This window comes from Heptranchias perlo, chromosome 1 (genome assembly GCF_035084215.1).
Source record: "Heptranchias perlo isolate sHepPer1 chromosome 1, sHepPer1.hap1, whole genome shotgun sequence".
Lineage (NCBI taxonomy): Eukaryota > Metazoa > Chordata > Chondrichthyes > Hexanchiformes > Hexanchidae > Heptranchias > Heptranchias perlo.
In genome coordinates, this window is record NC_090325.1 from 189785058 (window position 1) to 189801338 (window position 16281).

Sequence of the window (16281 nt, forward strand, 5' to 3'; positions counted from 1 at the left end):
TGTACTCTGAGGGTGACTGCATTGGATGCGAGGGGACTGACACAAGAGTTGCAGAGCTGTCCTGTCATGGGAGTGGACCAACTACGCAGGTCAAATGATGATGCTGTTTGTCCTATCTGGCATTCTGCTCAGGTAACATTGAAGTGCAAAAATGAATACAGTATGATGATTTGTGAGGGCCCATTCAATCTAAAAAGAAGCAAATCTGATTTTAAATGGGCAATTTGAAAGCAGGACATAATCAATTTGGAAAGCAATCATCGTTTGAAAGCAGTTGGTTCACTCCCATAAAGCTAAGGATGGAGGCAATCCCTTCATAAATTATTTCTTGACATAGTTAATGAATGTGCCAAGATTTGAAGAAGTTTTTTCCCAGTTGGATCCGAGCAAGCTACGTTCCATTTTATTTGTGCTTTACGTCACGTTTTGCGTCCAAGCACAACAACTGACTTTATTTTGATTTTCTTCTCCCTTGAGCTGCTGTGCGGAACAAAGTGGTCTCAGGATATGTAACTCACAAAGCAAAGCTGAAAGGAAATTATCTGGGGGGAGTTTAATGAGTCTACAGTTTAAAGCCGATCAGAGCTCAACACCAAATTGGCAAACCCACTCTGATGGGTTGCACTGAAGCGCAGAAGGGGCTGTTATTCTGAGATACAATTCTTGGGGTAAACTACCTGATAACCCCACATCTGACTATAGGATAGGAGAACATTGGAATAGTCAGGTCTGGTGGTGACAGAGACACAGATGATGGTTTCAGCGGCAGATGAAGTTGGGAGATATTATGGAGGTGGAAGTAGGCTGCCTTTGTGATGGAGAATATATGAGATCGGAATTAAGCTTAAGGTTGAATATGGCGCTGAGATTGCGAACAGTCTGGTTTAGCCTGAGGTAATGGCCAGAGAGTGGAATGAAATATGTGGCGAGGGTACAGAGTTTGTGTCTCATCCTTACATATAGCCCTCATTTGCTTTATTGGCATGTCGCTAATGGTATGCTTACACTACCGCTTAACTACTGCTGTGAAAGCAGCTTCTACTTCGCAATGACACTGAAGTTGAAGTCTAGATCTGACTGCAGATCAGAAGCTGTGTGGGACCCCCTGGAGGAGGTAGTCTCACACCACTTGGGTTTGACACTACATGGAATATAACTTTAATGCACCATCAAGCTGGGTTTTAAAAAGCACTCAGTGTGTCCCTTGGAACCTTTGGGCAAGATTCTGATAATGAATTCAAAGAACTTTGCTCCCTTTGCTACTGCAGTTCATTTAAATGCTTACAGAGTTTGTACACTTAGCTCTATGCATGAGTGTAAGCACACATTCGGAGATCTCTCTCCAAGGCAGGAGAAAGCACTTCCAGAAAGGCAGTGTAAACAAGATACTGCCTGCCCAGAACCTCGACTGCAGCTGCTGGTCTCAGAGCAGTAGTTCACAGTATAATTCTTTGAATACATCAAGATCTTACATCTTGCAGCGTAAGGAGCACAGAATCTACCGAGGCAAATGCTACAAGGAGATTTAGGCATCTTTCCAATCGTCATGGTGTACGAAAAAAAGGAAGAACATAACATTTTATACAGCAACTTTCATGACCTCAGGATGTCCCAAAACGCTTCACAGTCAATGAAAGTTCTTTTGAAGTGTAGTCACTTCTGTAATGTGTGGAAATGTGTAGTAAAACAGTGCAAGTAACCAAAGTTTACAGGATTTATTTTTACAGAACTAGCCTAGATGTCAGATGTTGGATCATCTTTTGCCCACCCTTAATCTCCTAAAGGACGTTTCAGCAAAATGTCCCCTGCCCCTCAAATGCCATTGAGCCCAACTCCATAATCTGTAAATTACTCAGCTTTCACATGTTGCTTTCCTTAACATATCCATGATCCCAATAAGTGAGGAGTCATCCTAGAGGGAGATTTCCCCTATGAGCTATTTACAGAGAAATAATAAATGTGTGCAATAGATTTGTTTATAATTTTGCTACAAATACCAGACCGGCAAAAATACCCCCCTCCCATGATGCATTTAGTGTTTGATCATCTCCATCAATGTTTCCCCTTGTGAACTTTGAGCCCATTCCTAACCAAACACTCCTCTAGTTTATTTTCCAAAGGGTGTTAATTGACATAGCATTAACTTGTTTCACTGTGAGGTTTAAAACATTTTTAAAATCTTTTTTCTGGAGGAAAGTAGTAAACAGCTGGTAATGAATATATTTTTTCTTGTAGCTTGTTGTGTAACTCCCACGGAACAAGAGAATAAATCATGCTTTTGATATGTTTCTCTTTTTTTAAGTGATAAATACCGTATGCCATTTTTTTTGAAGAGGTGATTTGCATCGACAGTATCGTCATCCATATTCTGCCACAGGATTTGAATGTTCTAACTGACTGAGCATTGTGTGCATCAAACTCAATCAGGAGTAGCCTCGTGAGACACTTTCAACATATCACAAGGTGACAACTAATCACAACCTTTAGTGTGCCACTGGCGATGGAGAGTTTTTCACCACAGTTTGAGCCCAGTGATATTTGAAAGCTGCAGAGAGACAAATCAGTGACTCCATGGTAGCAGGATTCATGGTCCAATAGTCATGGCAATAGAGGCACTGTTCATTGTACTGCAAATTAGAGGATTGCAAGATAATTGAAGTATGAATCTACTTGATCTGCCTATAATCAGATCCTCAGTATAGGCAACCACGCATTATTAAGAACATAAGAAATAGGAGCAGGAGTAGGCCAATCGGCCCCTCGAGCCTGCTCCGCCATTCAATAAGATCATGGCTGATCTGATCCCAACCACAAATCTAAAGAACACAAGAAGTAGGAGCAGGACCCGGCCACTCAGCCCCTGGGCCCTCTCCGCCACCCACAGGGCATTGACCGATCCGAACTCAGCTTCATGTCCAATTTCCTGCCCGCTCCCCATAACCCCTAATTCCCTTTACTTCTAGAAAACTGTCTATTTCTGTTTTAAATTTATCTAATGATGTAGCTTCCACAGCTTCCTGGGGCAGCAAATTCCACACAATGTTTAACTAGTGTTATTAAATGCGAATAGGGTTAGATGAAGTAGGGAGGGAGGAGGCTCATGTGGAGCACAAATGCCAGCATAGACCTGTTGGGCCGAATGGCCAGTTTCTGTGCTGTAGTTTCAATGTAACTCGATGTAAAAAGAGTTGGCGAGATTGAAACTCGAGAGTAATGTGATGTTTTCTGCTTATTTACCTTCAAGGTAAAGCTATCAAGAAGAAAAAAATGAAATGTCTAAGGGGAAAGTAATAGTACAGATAAGGATTGCAAGATGTTGTCACTGATCACCTTGAAATGAATTCGATGGTCCTTCTTTTTGTTTCAGAGTGCAGAGATGAGTCCTGCCAGCAGCACACATTCGCTTCCCATCAGCCCCATCACTGAGATGCCCTTTCCTTTCAAGGTAGGATAAACAGTTGTCTGATAGAAAGGTGAGAAAGCAAAGGAAATTCTAGGTCTGAGCACAGTGGGAGTTTCTACAGTCAATAGCTTTGCCTTGTATCACATTTGTTATGACCTTAAGTGTTAAGAAGGATTCAGCTTACAATCAGAAAGTTAATAAAAGTTTCAAATACATTGAAAAGACTTGTGCTTATACAGTATACTTAGCTTAAAAAGGGCTCCTGAAGGAAATTTATGATTGGCTGAAAGCCTTGATAATAACAGCTTTCCTCAGCTTAGTGTAGCTTCCCGTGCGCTGAGATTTAGGAGGGGCAGGGGGGAGACACGGGAGACTGCTATACTGCTTATGAATGTATTTGGTACTAAATGGTTTCCTAGCAGAATGAAGGCTGTTACTAAACTAATGATGTGGTAATAATCAATAGCCAAGGAACGATTTACTCTTTGAGCAATTCGTTTTTATTTATATATTGTTTTTGAAATAGCCTCTCTTTTTAAAATTAAAACGAATATAACAAAATGAAAGGCAAAATAAAGCCTAGAAAGGAGTCTTTTATGTTCAAGATGCTCCCTTATTTTGTTGGAAAAAAATAGATTGTGAGGAAAGACTTCTTCGGAGGGGGGGGGCGGGGAATGCTCGTGTAGAGAGAAACCATTTCCTCTGGTGGGGTTGTCCAGAACAAGGGGGCATAAAATTAGAACCAAGCCATTCAAGGGTGATGCCAGGAAACACTTCTTCACACAAAGGGTAGTAGAAGTCTGGAACACTCTCCCTCAAAAAGCTGTTGAGGCTGGGGGTCAATTGAAAATTTCAAAAGTGAGATTGATAGATTTTTGTTGGGTATGGGTATTAAGGGTTATGGAACCAAGGCGGGTAGATGGAGTTAAGCTAAGGATCAGCCATGACCTAATTGAATGGCAGAACAGGCTTGAGGGGCTGAATGGCCTACTCCTGTCACTATGTAGAGACACGAACCATGGGAAACCACACTACCTACTGGAGAGCTCATGTAAAGTCACAGCACCTGCTCCTTCCTATGTAGCCTGTCCAGGATGCTGGGGGACAGGCAGGGGTGTGCTCTCGCTGTTGGTGAAGCCACCACAATGGCCAAGCAGCGAGGAAGGCGCGAATCGAAGGTTTCCATGCCGGAGAAGAAAATGAAATGTTCTTTTTAAAAATCAATTAAAATCGTCCTCTATTATTTTCCTCTGTAAAATGGGGGAGTTCTTTGAGCAAAACGTACATCCCTTTGACTTTTATTCCCTTTTAATAGTATCAGATGGAATTGGAGGCACAAAGATTTCCCGCCCTTTGCAATCTATTAATAAATGTCCTGTGTAACTGGCAAGTTCAGAGCCTTCCAGAAGTAGAAAAAAACATATTGCTCTTGGGCCAGTATAACCGGAATGATACCGGGGCTCAGAGGGTTAAATTATGAGGACAGATTGCAGAAACTCGGCTTATATTCCCTTGAGTTTAGAAGATGGAGGGGTGATCTAATCGAGGAGTTTAAAATGTTAAAGGGATTTGATCAGGTAGGGACGGAGAAACTATTTCCTCTGGTGAAGAAATCAAGAACGAGGGGGCATAATCTTAAAATTGGAACTAGGCCATTCAAGAGTGAAATCAGGATGAACGTGTTCACACAAAGATTAGTGGAAATCCAGAACACTCTTTTGTCAACAGACTGTGGATGCTGGGACAATTGGAGCTTTGAAGACTGAGATATCGATAGATTTTTGTTAGGTAAGGGTATCAAGGGATATGAAGCAAAGGCGGGTAAATGGGAGTGAGGTAGAGATCCTGATCTAATTGAATGGCGGAGCAGGCTCGAAGGATTGAATGGCCTACTCCTGTCCCTATGGTCTGCACCTCTTTTTCGGGCAGATAATCCAGGCTGACACTCCAGTGGAATACTGAGGAAGCGCTACACTGTCGGAGTTGCCGCCTTTCAGATGTGACGTTAAACCGAGGCCCCGTCTCCCCTCTCAGGTGGACGTAAAAGATCGCATGGCACTATTTCGAAGAAGTGCTGGGGAGTCATCCCCATTGTCCTGGCCAATAATTATCCCTCAACCAACATCTAAAAACTGATTATCTGATCATTATCACATTGCTGTTTGTGGGGACCTTACTGCGTTCAAATTGGCTGCCACGTTTTCTACATTACAACAGTGACTACATTTCAAAAGTACTTAATTGGCTGTAAAGCGCTTTGGGACATCCCGAGGTCATGAAAGGCACTATATATAAATGCAAGTTTTTTTTTATATAGCATGAGAATTTGATGACTGAGGTTGTAAAAGATATATGTGATGTGGGGGATGATTCCCTATGGGGAGATAATCATGCCTCTGCCAAAAGTAAAGAAGAATCTGCCCAACACGAGCTCTATGTACCAAGAATATGAGGTGGCTCCTCAGTAGAGAAATTATGCTTCTATCTGGTGCAAGGATGACATTTTTTCGATTGGAGATTTTATTGGAACGAATACGTTTTACATCAACATGCAAACCATTCGATGGGAAATCATTTAGCACTGAAACAGTTTTCAAATTTACTGCTTTGCATATATAGGTAAAGTCTATGCTGAGGGCTTAATTTTTGAAAGCAAATGGCATGTTCACTCGTGAAACAAGGTACTTAAAGCTGATAAATGAACATTTAGTCGATAATGGAATCAAAAAAAATAATAATTAATTGCTTACAATTTTTCGAGTGACACCAACAGGGCAGGAAAGTTGTTAATATTTAACGGTGGCAAGGAGTTATTTCTGAGTAGTTGGCACAAAGGCACACATACTGGGAAATTAGCACGTGGAGGGAGAATTGTTTTCAGGGCAAACTAACAAATTGATTTTGGAGCCTTATTTCCATCTGTTTTTTTCTGAGTGGGCTGTTTGTCACATTTATATTTTTTGGCCGGTGTGCAACAGACATTTAGTTCACTTCCCGAGTAAAAGAGCAAACAGATACTAATACAGAGAAGTGAAGTGTTGTCTGGGAACATGAGCAGTAAATTGAAACAATCGAGTTGAAAACTGACTGCTTTATTTTTTGAATGGTCTGAACCAGTGGTCACAATATTATGATTAGTTTAATTAAGTGGCATGCTGATTATGTGAACAACATAATAACAACAACAACGTGAATTTATATAGCGACTTTAACGTAGTAAAACATCCCAAGGCACTTCACAGGGGTGTTATTAAACAAAATTTCACACTGAGCCATGTAAGGAGATATTAGGACAGGTGACCAAAAGCTTGGTCAAAGAGGTAGGTTTTAAGGAGCGTCTTAAAGAAGGAGAGAGAGGAGGAGAGGCAGAGAGGTTTAGGGAGGGAATTCCAGAGCTTAGGGCCTAGGTAGCTGAAGGCATGGCCACCAATGGTGGAACAATTAAAATTGGGGTTGTGCAAGAGGTCAGAATTGGAGGAGCGCAGAGATCTCGGAGGGTTGCAGGGCTGGGAGAGGTTACAGAGATAGGGAGGGTCGAGGCCATGGAGGGATTTGAAAGCAAGGATGAGAATTTTAAAATCGAGGAATTGCTGGACTGGGAGCCATTGTAGGTCAGCAAGCACAGGGGTGATGGGAGAACGGGACATGGTGCGAGTTAGGATATAGGCAGCAGTTTGGATGAGCTCAAGTTTATGGAGGGCGGAAGATGGGAGGCCGGCCTGGAGATGTAACAAAGGCATGGATGAGGGTTTCAGCAGCAGATAGCTGAGGTGGGGGGGGGGAACAGGCAATGTTACGGAGGTGGAAGTAGGTGGTCTTGGTGATCGAGTGGATATGTGGTCTGAAGCTCATCGCAGGATCAAATTGGACACCAAGGTTGCGAACGGTTTGGCTCAGCCTTAGATAGTGGCCAGGGAGAGGGATGGAGTCGGTGGCTAGGGAACGGAGTTTGTGGCGGGGACCAAAGACAATGGCTTCGGTCTTCCCAATATTTAGTTGGAGGAAATTTGAAACTGCTGACAAATTCTAGATGAAGTGTACTAAGGCAAGTGAACCAATAAGTTACATGGCCCCTGATAATTTTTCAACTGGTAATTGTTACTGGGCGGTGTTGAAAATGTTTGAGTCTGAATGATCGACTCAGGATCCTTTGATCGATGGGTGGCTACAAATTGAGGCAGAGTATTATTGAAGTGGATACATCGTTACACAAATAAACTAACCATTTTTTAAAAAAGTTGCACTTTTAATAGGTGCCTAATTTTACCGTGCAAAGGATTGTACCTGAGTAAAATTAGAATGTTTGCTGGTGTGGTGATTTTCTGACATAAGAGGCAGGAAGCCAATTGTGTTTCTACCTACAACCTCCAACAATTGAATACAATCCCTGAACTTGAAAAATCACATCAAGGAGTCAGAGTAAATCATTCTTAAAAATACAATTTAAAATATCAGGGTTGGAAGAATGACTTCCTCAGCCAGTGCACATTCCAGCAGTGGTTGGTAGAGCAGCAGACAGTACAGTAAACTCCGCAGCCCAGATTTTCCGATCGTTATTTTTACACCAGCGTTAACCTCGTTTAACGTGAATACATTTTAAAATACACCCAGCAGAAAATCAATACGACAAACCCCTCTGTCGTTCCAGATGCCCCGGAGATATGGGTGGAGGGAGGCAGGACAAGCAAGGCCATGGATGTTCTAATTATTTAAATTCAATTATTTATTTTTTTGTAAACAGCAACCCCAGGAAGAATCACGCTACATGAAAATTACATTTGCCTAAATAAGTAATAACTACGGTGTACAGACGCTTTAAGTAAGCAGTCTCGTAATCTGATTAAAAATGAATAGAATGAATTATTTTGCATCTATATTCAGGTAGACATGTGCACGCATAATTAATTCGCAACAACTTTAGTGAAGCAGAAGAACACATTGGTATTGTGGGAGCCAACTTGGCTACGGAATGCTCAAGTTGTAGGTACTATGGGACTGACACAGCTGATGCGATTGTGCGACCCACATAATGAACTGCAGCACATAAGTACCATGCTGAGGCTCCCAGCCTGTTCAGAAAAAAGATGTTAAGTTGATCCAAAGATTCATTTTTGATCACAAAGTGATTTAATTTAGGGCTAACTGTACGTTGTCAGCATTCGTAATTATATTAACTATTAATTATTTCAGTATAACTGAGACTTTAACTTAAATGCCTTTTTGTAGTTCTGATATTGGAGGAGTTTGAGACTATTACTGCTGCTTATTCAGCCATGTTTTAGCCTCATATACTTCAATTATGTCGTTGTTTTGACCTTGTACTGATGTGTTCCTCAGGGTCTTGATTCTTTGCCCCCTTATCATTCTATTTGTGTGTGTAAGTTTGTGCATGTGTGTGTGTAAGTTTGTGTGGGTGTGTGTAACTAAGTATCTGTGCGTATGTGGGGGTGTTGCAGTTTCATGTCCTTTTAAGAGAAATAACCTCCTACAATTGAATACAATCCCTGAACTTGAAAAATCGCATCAAGGAGTCAGAGTAAATCATTCTTAAAAGTACAATTTAAAATATCAACAGAGGTCCTGCATACAAACACGCCATAAGGACTATAATTTATGTCCAATTCATGAGCATAACCTTTCTAACTCATTCGTTACTATAGTTACGGAGTATTCTCTGTATCCACACCTCCTGGGTCAGCACCACTTGGCTCCCTGTTAAAACTGCGCAGTTTTCCAGGACTTATTCTTCCTGCCAAAGAGTTGGTGCTTTTTACGCAGACAGTGCAGCCTTGCTTTTAGCAACCACACATTGTATATAAAAAAAAATATTCCTGTGATCTGCTGAGGTTAACAAACCACAATATTTCTTCGGCGAATTGAAAACGTCCCTGAATATTTGGTTTTTAAATCCTTTCGTCATCAGCCAGTTTTTCAGGTGCCATCCACTGAAAATGCAAGAGGATGTGAATGATCATTTAATGTCAGTTCAAGGACAGCAAGCTGCACTCCCCGAATGTGAAACAAGGCACCCCACTAGATCTATTGGACCAATGCACATTTCTAGGATGCGCTAACAGTGAAGAAGTGAAAGCAGCAAAATCAAACATCAGATGCAATTTTGTGTGGCAAAAGATTTGTTTTTAATGCGGGATCTCATTTTTTTTAATGAGGTAGAATTTGCTTTAAAAGTAAGCTTTGAAGCTTGTGGGAATGAACTTTGTCCTGTGTGTCCTAATTTGGGAGACTGGAAAAAGTTCCTTGAACATTTTTTATCCTTGGCAGTATGCTCCAGCTTCTATAATTAGAACTGTGAGATGTGAATTCCCAAAATGGAGCAAGGCAGCAGCATGGGTAATGAAAGTGAACGTTCCATTTCACATTGAACAAGGTGCATTTAGGGAGTGCGCTAATAGTTCTTTCATTTATCCTCCAGCTCTTGACAGCCCCTCTTGTTCTTTGGTTCTATTAATACACCAACAGTAACCTGAATTACTGGCCAAACTTAACACCTTAAGGAGTTGCTAATAGCACTAAAATTGGGACCCGGTGCAGCAGATTAAGTGCAACTGCAGTAAGCTCCCTATTTTTTTGGACATTAACTTGAGATTTTTTTTTAATCTTTCACTTTTGTGACAATATTATTTTGGAATGCCCTCGATAGCGTCCTCATTTTGCTTTGTTACACAATTCTATTAAGGATGACAGATTGCTAAAAGAGATGGTGCAAAGTGATATAGATAAACACACAGTTATTTGTGTGACGATTAGGTTCCGTAATGGCACAGAAATTTAATTAGAGCAAAGAAAATCACTTAAAATCAACTCGCCTAACATCAAATCCTACTTAAATTTGGTTTTCTAAGTTCAATTCCATTTACATATTGAGATTAAAGAGGCTGTTTTACCATCTGTTACAAAAACTGAATCTTCATTTAATAAAAAGTTAGCGTCAGTGGTAGCACTCTTGCCTCTGAGACAGAAGATAATGACTGCAAGCCCCTCTCCATGATCAAAACTGACACTTCACTGTAGTATTGAGGGAGTTCCGCACTGTCAGATGTGCCAGCTTTTCGATGAGTCGTTAAACTGAGGTCCCGTCTGCGGTCTCAGGTGGATATAAAAGATCCCATGGTACCATTCAAAGAGAAGGAGAGTTCTCCCAACGTCCTGGCCAATATTTATTATATTTTTCTCTCTATACGTTGTTTTTGTTAATTTTTTCCGATAGTTTTGTTTCAAATATGTTGATGTGTCGATGATAACATTTGCTGTGTTTAAGGTCACTTTTTCTACCTTGTTCCTCACATTATATTAACCTGTGAACAAGGTCATCTTCCCTTCATGGCTTCAGTTAAGATCTCTAATCTTATCAATTAACTATTTGGAGTAGTACAGCTGTTCGTTGTGGAGACCAGTTACCACAGCTGAGCCTAATTGGGCATTTTCCACCAGGGCTAACTAATTAGTAGCAGGAATTCTGACTGATTTTTTTTTGTCCTTCCTAGACAAGAGATACTGAGGTCAAGTTTCTGACCCCATTGCTGCTCTAGTTGGGATCAGCTAATCCTGTTTAGGGAAGGGATCGAATCTGGGGCCTTTCTGGGTTTTATGGCTCGATAACTCATCGGACAGTCCTTAACCCACTGAGTAGTTAGTTAAAGCAGGTAAAAAAAAATTCCAGGGGTTCATTCTGCTGGCGCAAGTGAGTTGGAGTGCAAACCTCACGTGCCTTAGTCGCAATCCGGAGAGCCCCTCCCAAATCCCAGGGATAAGGTCATTGCATGGCTGGGCTGAGGCCTATGGAGCGCATTAAATGCAAAATTTTCAAAGTGTCCTGGGATTTCCACCAGGCACATCCCTTTGATGGGGTGGGAGGCAGGCAGAAGATCTGTTCATGGCCTCCCTCACCGGTAAAATGACCAAATGGAAAACATGAGGCAGAATCCTGCCGGAAACCGGGTTCCGCCCCATTTTCCGACCACCCCCATGAGGTGAACGATCTCAGTTCTGTCCAATGCCTGACCTGAATTGTGGCCATTTTGAATCAGCCAAGGAGCTGTCAGGTCTTGCAAAAAAAATGTGGCATTAAATGCTCAACTCAAAACCTTTAGAAAAGGGCCAATGAGACAAAAGTCCATTAATCACATGCAAAATGCATTATAAATTTGTAAAACTCTTGTCTATTAGGAACATAGCAACAGGAGTAGGCCATTCAGCCCCTCGTGCCTGTTCTGCCATTCAGTTAGATCATGGCCAATCTGTATCTTAACTCCAGCTACCCGCTTTGGTTCTGTAACCCTTAATACCCTTACCTGACAAAAATTCTATCAATCTCAGTGTTAACATTTTCAATTGACCCCCCAGCCTCAACAGCTTATTGGGGGAGAGAGTTAACTCGATTTCCACTACCCTTTGTGTGAAGAAGTGCTTTCTGACATCACCCCTGAATGGCCTAGCTCTAATTTTAAGCTCATGTCCCCTTGTTCTGAACTCCCCCACCAGGGGAAGTAATTTCTCTCTATCCACCCTATCAACTCCTTTTAATTATCTTAAACACCTCGATTACATCACCCCTTAATCTTCAAGGGAATACAATTTTTAATATCCCTCTAAATTCTGCTGCCCAACACTTAGCTTAATGAGAAAAGAACAAATCAGAGAGATTTTGAGAAATAAATGTGAAAGGTTGAAAGTTTTCAGTTGTATTTTGTAGTTTTTGTCACCATTATTCATTTTTAATTTCCTTTTTTGCTCTAAAAGCCTTCACCTCACTATTGTAAAGACCAACTGTGAAAACAAAGGTTAATAAAGAAATTACTTATCTTCTGTCATTTTCATGTGGCAGCTTACACATTATTTTAGAGGATTATCTCTAAAGTTTCTTATACAGCAGGGAAGATTCCTGAAAGTTCAGTGTGTTCACTAAATTCAGGTGACCTATATAGCAACTTGATGCAACCCAACCTGCTACCACATATAAAGTGAACCGTATCATGTAAATTAATTAGATTCACAGTTAAAGGGGATTCACAGTTAAATTAATGTTGATTTTCCTCTAAATTAAATTGTGGTGGGTTCTTTCATAGCTTGTGACATCTTCCTGTCATCAAAGATAACATAATAAGGATGCCTGGCAACAATAATGAGATTTTAAAAGACCTATAAAGGGAAACCCATCAAAATGTATGCCAAATCAAAAGCAAAATACTGCGGATGCTGGAAATCTGTAATAGAAAATGCTTCTCCAGCATTTTCTATTTCAAAATGTATGCCAATATAGTTTATGCTATCAGTGAATTCATTGGATGATTAGCCAAGAAGCTTGAAGAATGATAGCCAGCCTGCTCTGTACAGCCATCTTAGCAGCTGGTGATTTTGCTATGTAGTGTCAGTGGGGTAGATGTTGACTTTGTCCGATCGTGTAAAACAGGTGTTAGTGAGTCAGCAGCCCGTTTTATATCTCTCCCCATTTTTATTTCCATTAAAATCAATCGAAATTAGAATCATAGAAGTTTACAACATGGAAACAGGCCCTTCGGCCCAACATGTCCATGTCGCCCAGTTTATACCACTAAGCTAGTCCCAATTGCCTGCACTTGGCCCATATCCCTCTATACCCATCTTACCCATGTAACTGTCCTAACGCTTTTTAAAAATAGAATCATGGGAATCATTAAAATGGGGAGAGATGTGAAACCGGCTGCCGACTCATTATCACCCATTTTGCACTATCACACAAAGTCAAAATCTACCCCCCGCCGTGTTTCTGGTGTGCTGGCAATGCAAAGTTGGGCCTTTCATGGACTTTGCCGTGGCATTGCAGCTCAGCAGGATTCAGGACCATGTCCCTGATTTCCCTTATGGGGGGTAATTTTGACTTTGAGTGATGGTGTAAAATGTCTGATAACAGATCAGCCACCCACTGAAAATTAAAATCGGGGAGAGATGTATAATGGGCGGCTGAATCAATGTCAGCCATTTTATGCTCTCACCCAAAGTCAAAATTACCCCCCTGATGATTTAGAGGTTTGAGCCATGATGTCAAAGGACATGCAAAGCAAAGGAATGACACTTCCATACAGGGAGAGAGAACGGGTCATTCTGCAGTATTTCTGTGCTTCTTGCAGTGGTTGGTTACAGATTGACATTGGCAGAGGGCTGCGGTCAAATAAATTAATCAACTTGGTCAAGGAATCGTGCATGATGGGAGTAGGATTAGAACACTGCAAAAGTAACTTTAAAAGATGAGGCAAACCCGTAAATTCATTCAAAGAGAAACTGTGTGATGAAATCAATCCCTTTTTCCTCTGCCTCGTGATTATTTTCTATAGTCCTGAGTTATTAGACAGACAGGCAAGTAATAAAATGCATCCATGGTTTGTGATTAACAATGATTTTGAGCTGTTCGGTATTTTTTCAATATGCTAAGGCGGAGTGAACAAAAATGGTTAAGCCTCACATTAAGTGCTTAAGAGTTGGATAATCTACCCACGCCCCTTTAACGAGTTCTCAGCAGGATCCCCAAAACAGGTCAGAAGCTCGGCTACATGCAAAATGATGCTGACCCAGGAAGCTTCACTGACGTCAGCCATGCAGCATTTATGTGGCTGAATCAAACTTATGTACGCACAGAAGAATAGAACATTTTCATTTACGTCTTCCTGTGTCTAAACGTCAAATTAAGAAATGGGTTTTTATGATTCTTCAAGACAATGGCTATAATAGTTTAATATCTTGCATAGACACACTACTAACAGCGAGAGAGAGGGAGAGTCACGAAGGACAGCACTGGATGGTTGTGAGCCACTGTTTTCTTCATTGATTTTTAAAAAAAATATTAATTCTTGCAATGTAAGCATCACTGGCAAAGCCGGAATTTATTGCCCACCCCTCGTTACCCTTGAGAAGGTGGGCTTCCTTCTTGAACCGCTGCAGTCCGTGTGGTGAAGGTGCTCCCACAATGATGTTAGGTAGGGAGTTCCATGATTTTGACCCAGTGGCAATGAAGGAACGGCGATATATGTCCAAGCTGGGATATTGTGTGACTAGGAGGGGAACTTGGAGGTGATGGTGTTCCCATGCACCCACTGCCCTTGTCCTTCTAGATGGTAGAGGTTGCGGGTTTGGATGGTACTGCCGAAGGAGTCTTGGTGACTTGTTGTATTGCATCCTGTGGACAGTACACAATGCAGCCACGGTAAGCCAGTGGTGGAGGGAGTGGATGTTTAAGCTAGTGGATGGATTGCAGATCAAGCAAACAGCTTTGGGCTGGATAGTGTTATGCTTCTTTACTGTTGATGCAGCTCTACACGTCCAGGCAAGTGGAGAGTATTCCATCAAACTCCGGATTTGTGCCTTGTAATGGAAATGCTTTGGGGACTCATGAGGTGAGCCACTCACCACTCACCACAGAACACCCAGCCTCTGACCTGCTCTAGTAGTCATGGTATTTATGTGGCTGGTTCAGTTCAGTTTCTGGTTAGTGGCAACCCCCACGATGTTGATGGTGGGGGGTTTTCAGTGATGGTATTGACATTGAATGTCAAGGGGAGGTGGCTAGACTGTCTCTTGTTGGAGATGGTCATTGCCTGGCACTTATGTGGCGTGAATGTTACTTGCCACTTATCAGCCCAAGCCTGGATGTTGTCCAGGTCTTGTTGCATGTGGGCATGGACTGCTTCATTATCTGACAAATTGTGAATGGAGTTGAGTACTATGCAATCATCAGCAAACAGCCTTACTTCTGACCTGGTCCTTGATGAAGCAGCTGAAGATAGTTGGGCCTAGGATGAGACATTGCAAAGGACAGCACTATCAGGTCGGCAAGAAAAAGATTTGAAGTTGTGAAAAGTGAAGCTTTGTATTGCTCGTTCATTCTTAATCAGCGCTGAATGATTGAGCTGGTTGAGTTTCTTTCATTCACGTGGATCAGTATGTATCTGAGAGAGAACGCACAAATAATAACTGCAAAGGAAGGGTTAACTGAAAGGAAGCACATCCAAGAAGGACTGTATTATCATTCAAGTAAAGAGAAGCTTTTAAGCATATAGACATGGTGCATAAACAGGAGCTCTTTATTATCTGTAAATCTTGTGAGAAAAGTTGATGAAAAATATGTTAGTTTAATATTTTCTTGAATTTTGGGCTATTGATTTTCCAGTCTGATGGATACATTTGATCATTCACTATTTATAGGTAAGACCTGAGCATGTTAATTCTCTCTTGAGAATAATATCATTTGTATTCATTTTGTTCATGACATTATACTTTGTGCCACTAAACATGCAGGGAGCATGGAATAATTCTAACGTAGATTCTGTGATATCTGTAATTTTTGGCTTGCTGAAAAAGTGCCTATTTTCTGAGAGCCTATTTGACTTTTGTAGAGGGATCAACTTACTGAGGTCACTTCAATGGCAAATGAAAGTTGTTTTAACCCACATTTGACAGGCTAGTGCAGAACAAAAAGAGGTTCTACCCCCCATTCGTGTGAAGCAGGTCAGTGACCATCAGCTGTCGCAATTGTTTCATTTTACCCCACTCATCCGTGCCAGGCATATTTGAAAAAGAGGAGAGGCTGGAAAGTGGCTCGCAGGAGATAAAGACTGGCCTTTTCAGGTCTGTGGCGGCCACAGACTGACCAGACCGTCGATGCAGGCCCGACTTCACTACCAGGATCACTACTGAGCTTACCATTGGCAGCCTAAAGCCGCATTTCTGATGTTTGGTTAGATCAGGCTTACATTATAGTATTGTTGTATGCTGCTTGCTTCATAACCTTGCTTTACAAAGAAGACTAACCATAGGGAATATGGGAGGCCAACCCAGAAACTGTGCCACACCAGGTAACAGGGAACAACCATGAGGATATAACTCCT

General features: G+C 41.5%; 1 protein-coding gene and 1 long non-coding RNA gene across 2 annotated transcripts in view; one reads left to right on the plus strand and one right to left on the minus strand.

The window, feature by feature from the left end:
* ccser1 (coiled-coil serine-rich protein 1) overlaps nucleotides 1-16281 on the plus strand; it is a 1034597-nt gene that overhangs the window by 527162 nt on the left and 491154 nt on the right. Inside the window, exon 7 of the mRNA XM_067994468.1 lies at nucleotides 3368-3445. Coding sequence (XP_067850569.1) covers nucleotides 3368-3445 — 78 coding nt within the window. The remainder of the gene's footprint in view (nucleotides 1-3367; nucleotides 3446-16281) is intronic.
* LOC137330121 (uncharacterized) overlaps nucleotides 1-16281 on the minus strand; it is a 71813-nt gene that overhangs the window by 34710 nt on the left and 20822 nt on the right. The gene's annotated exons all lie outside the window — the stretch shown is intronic.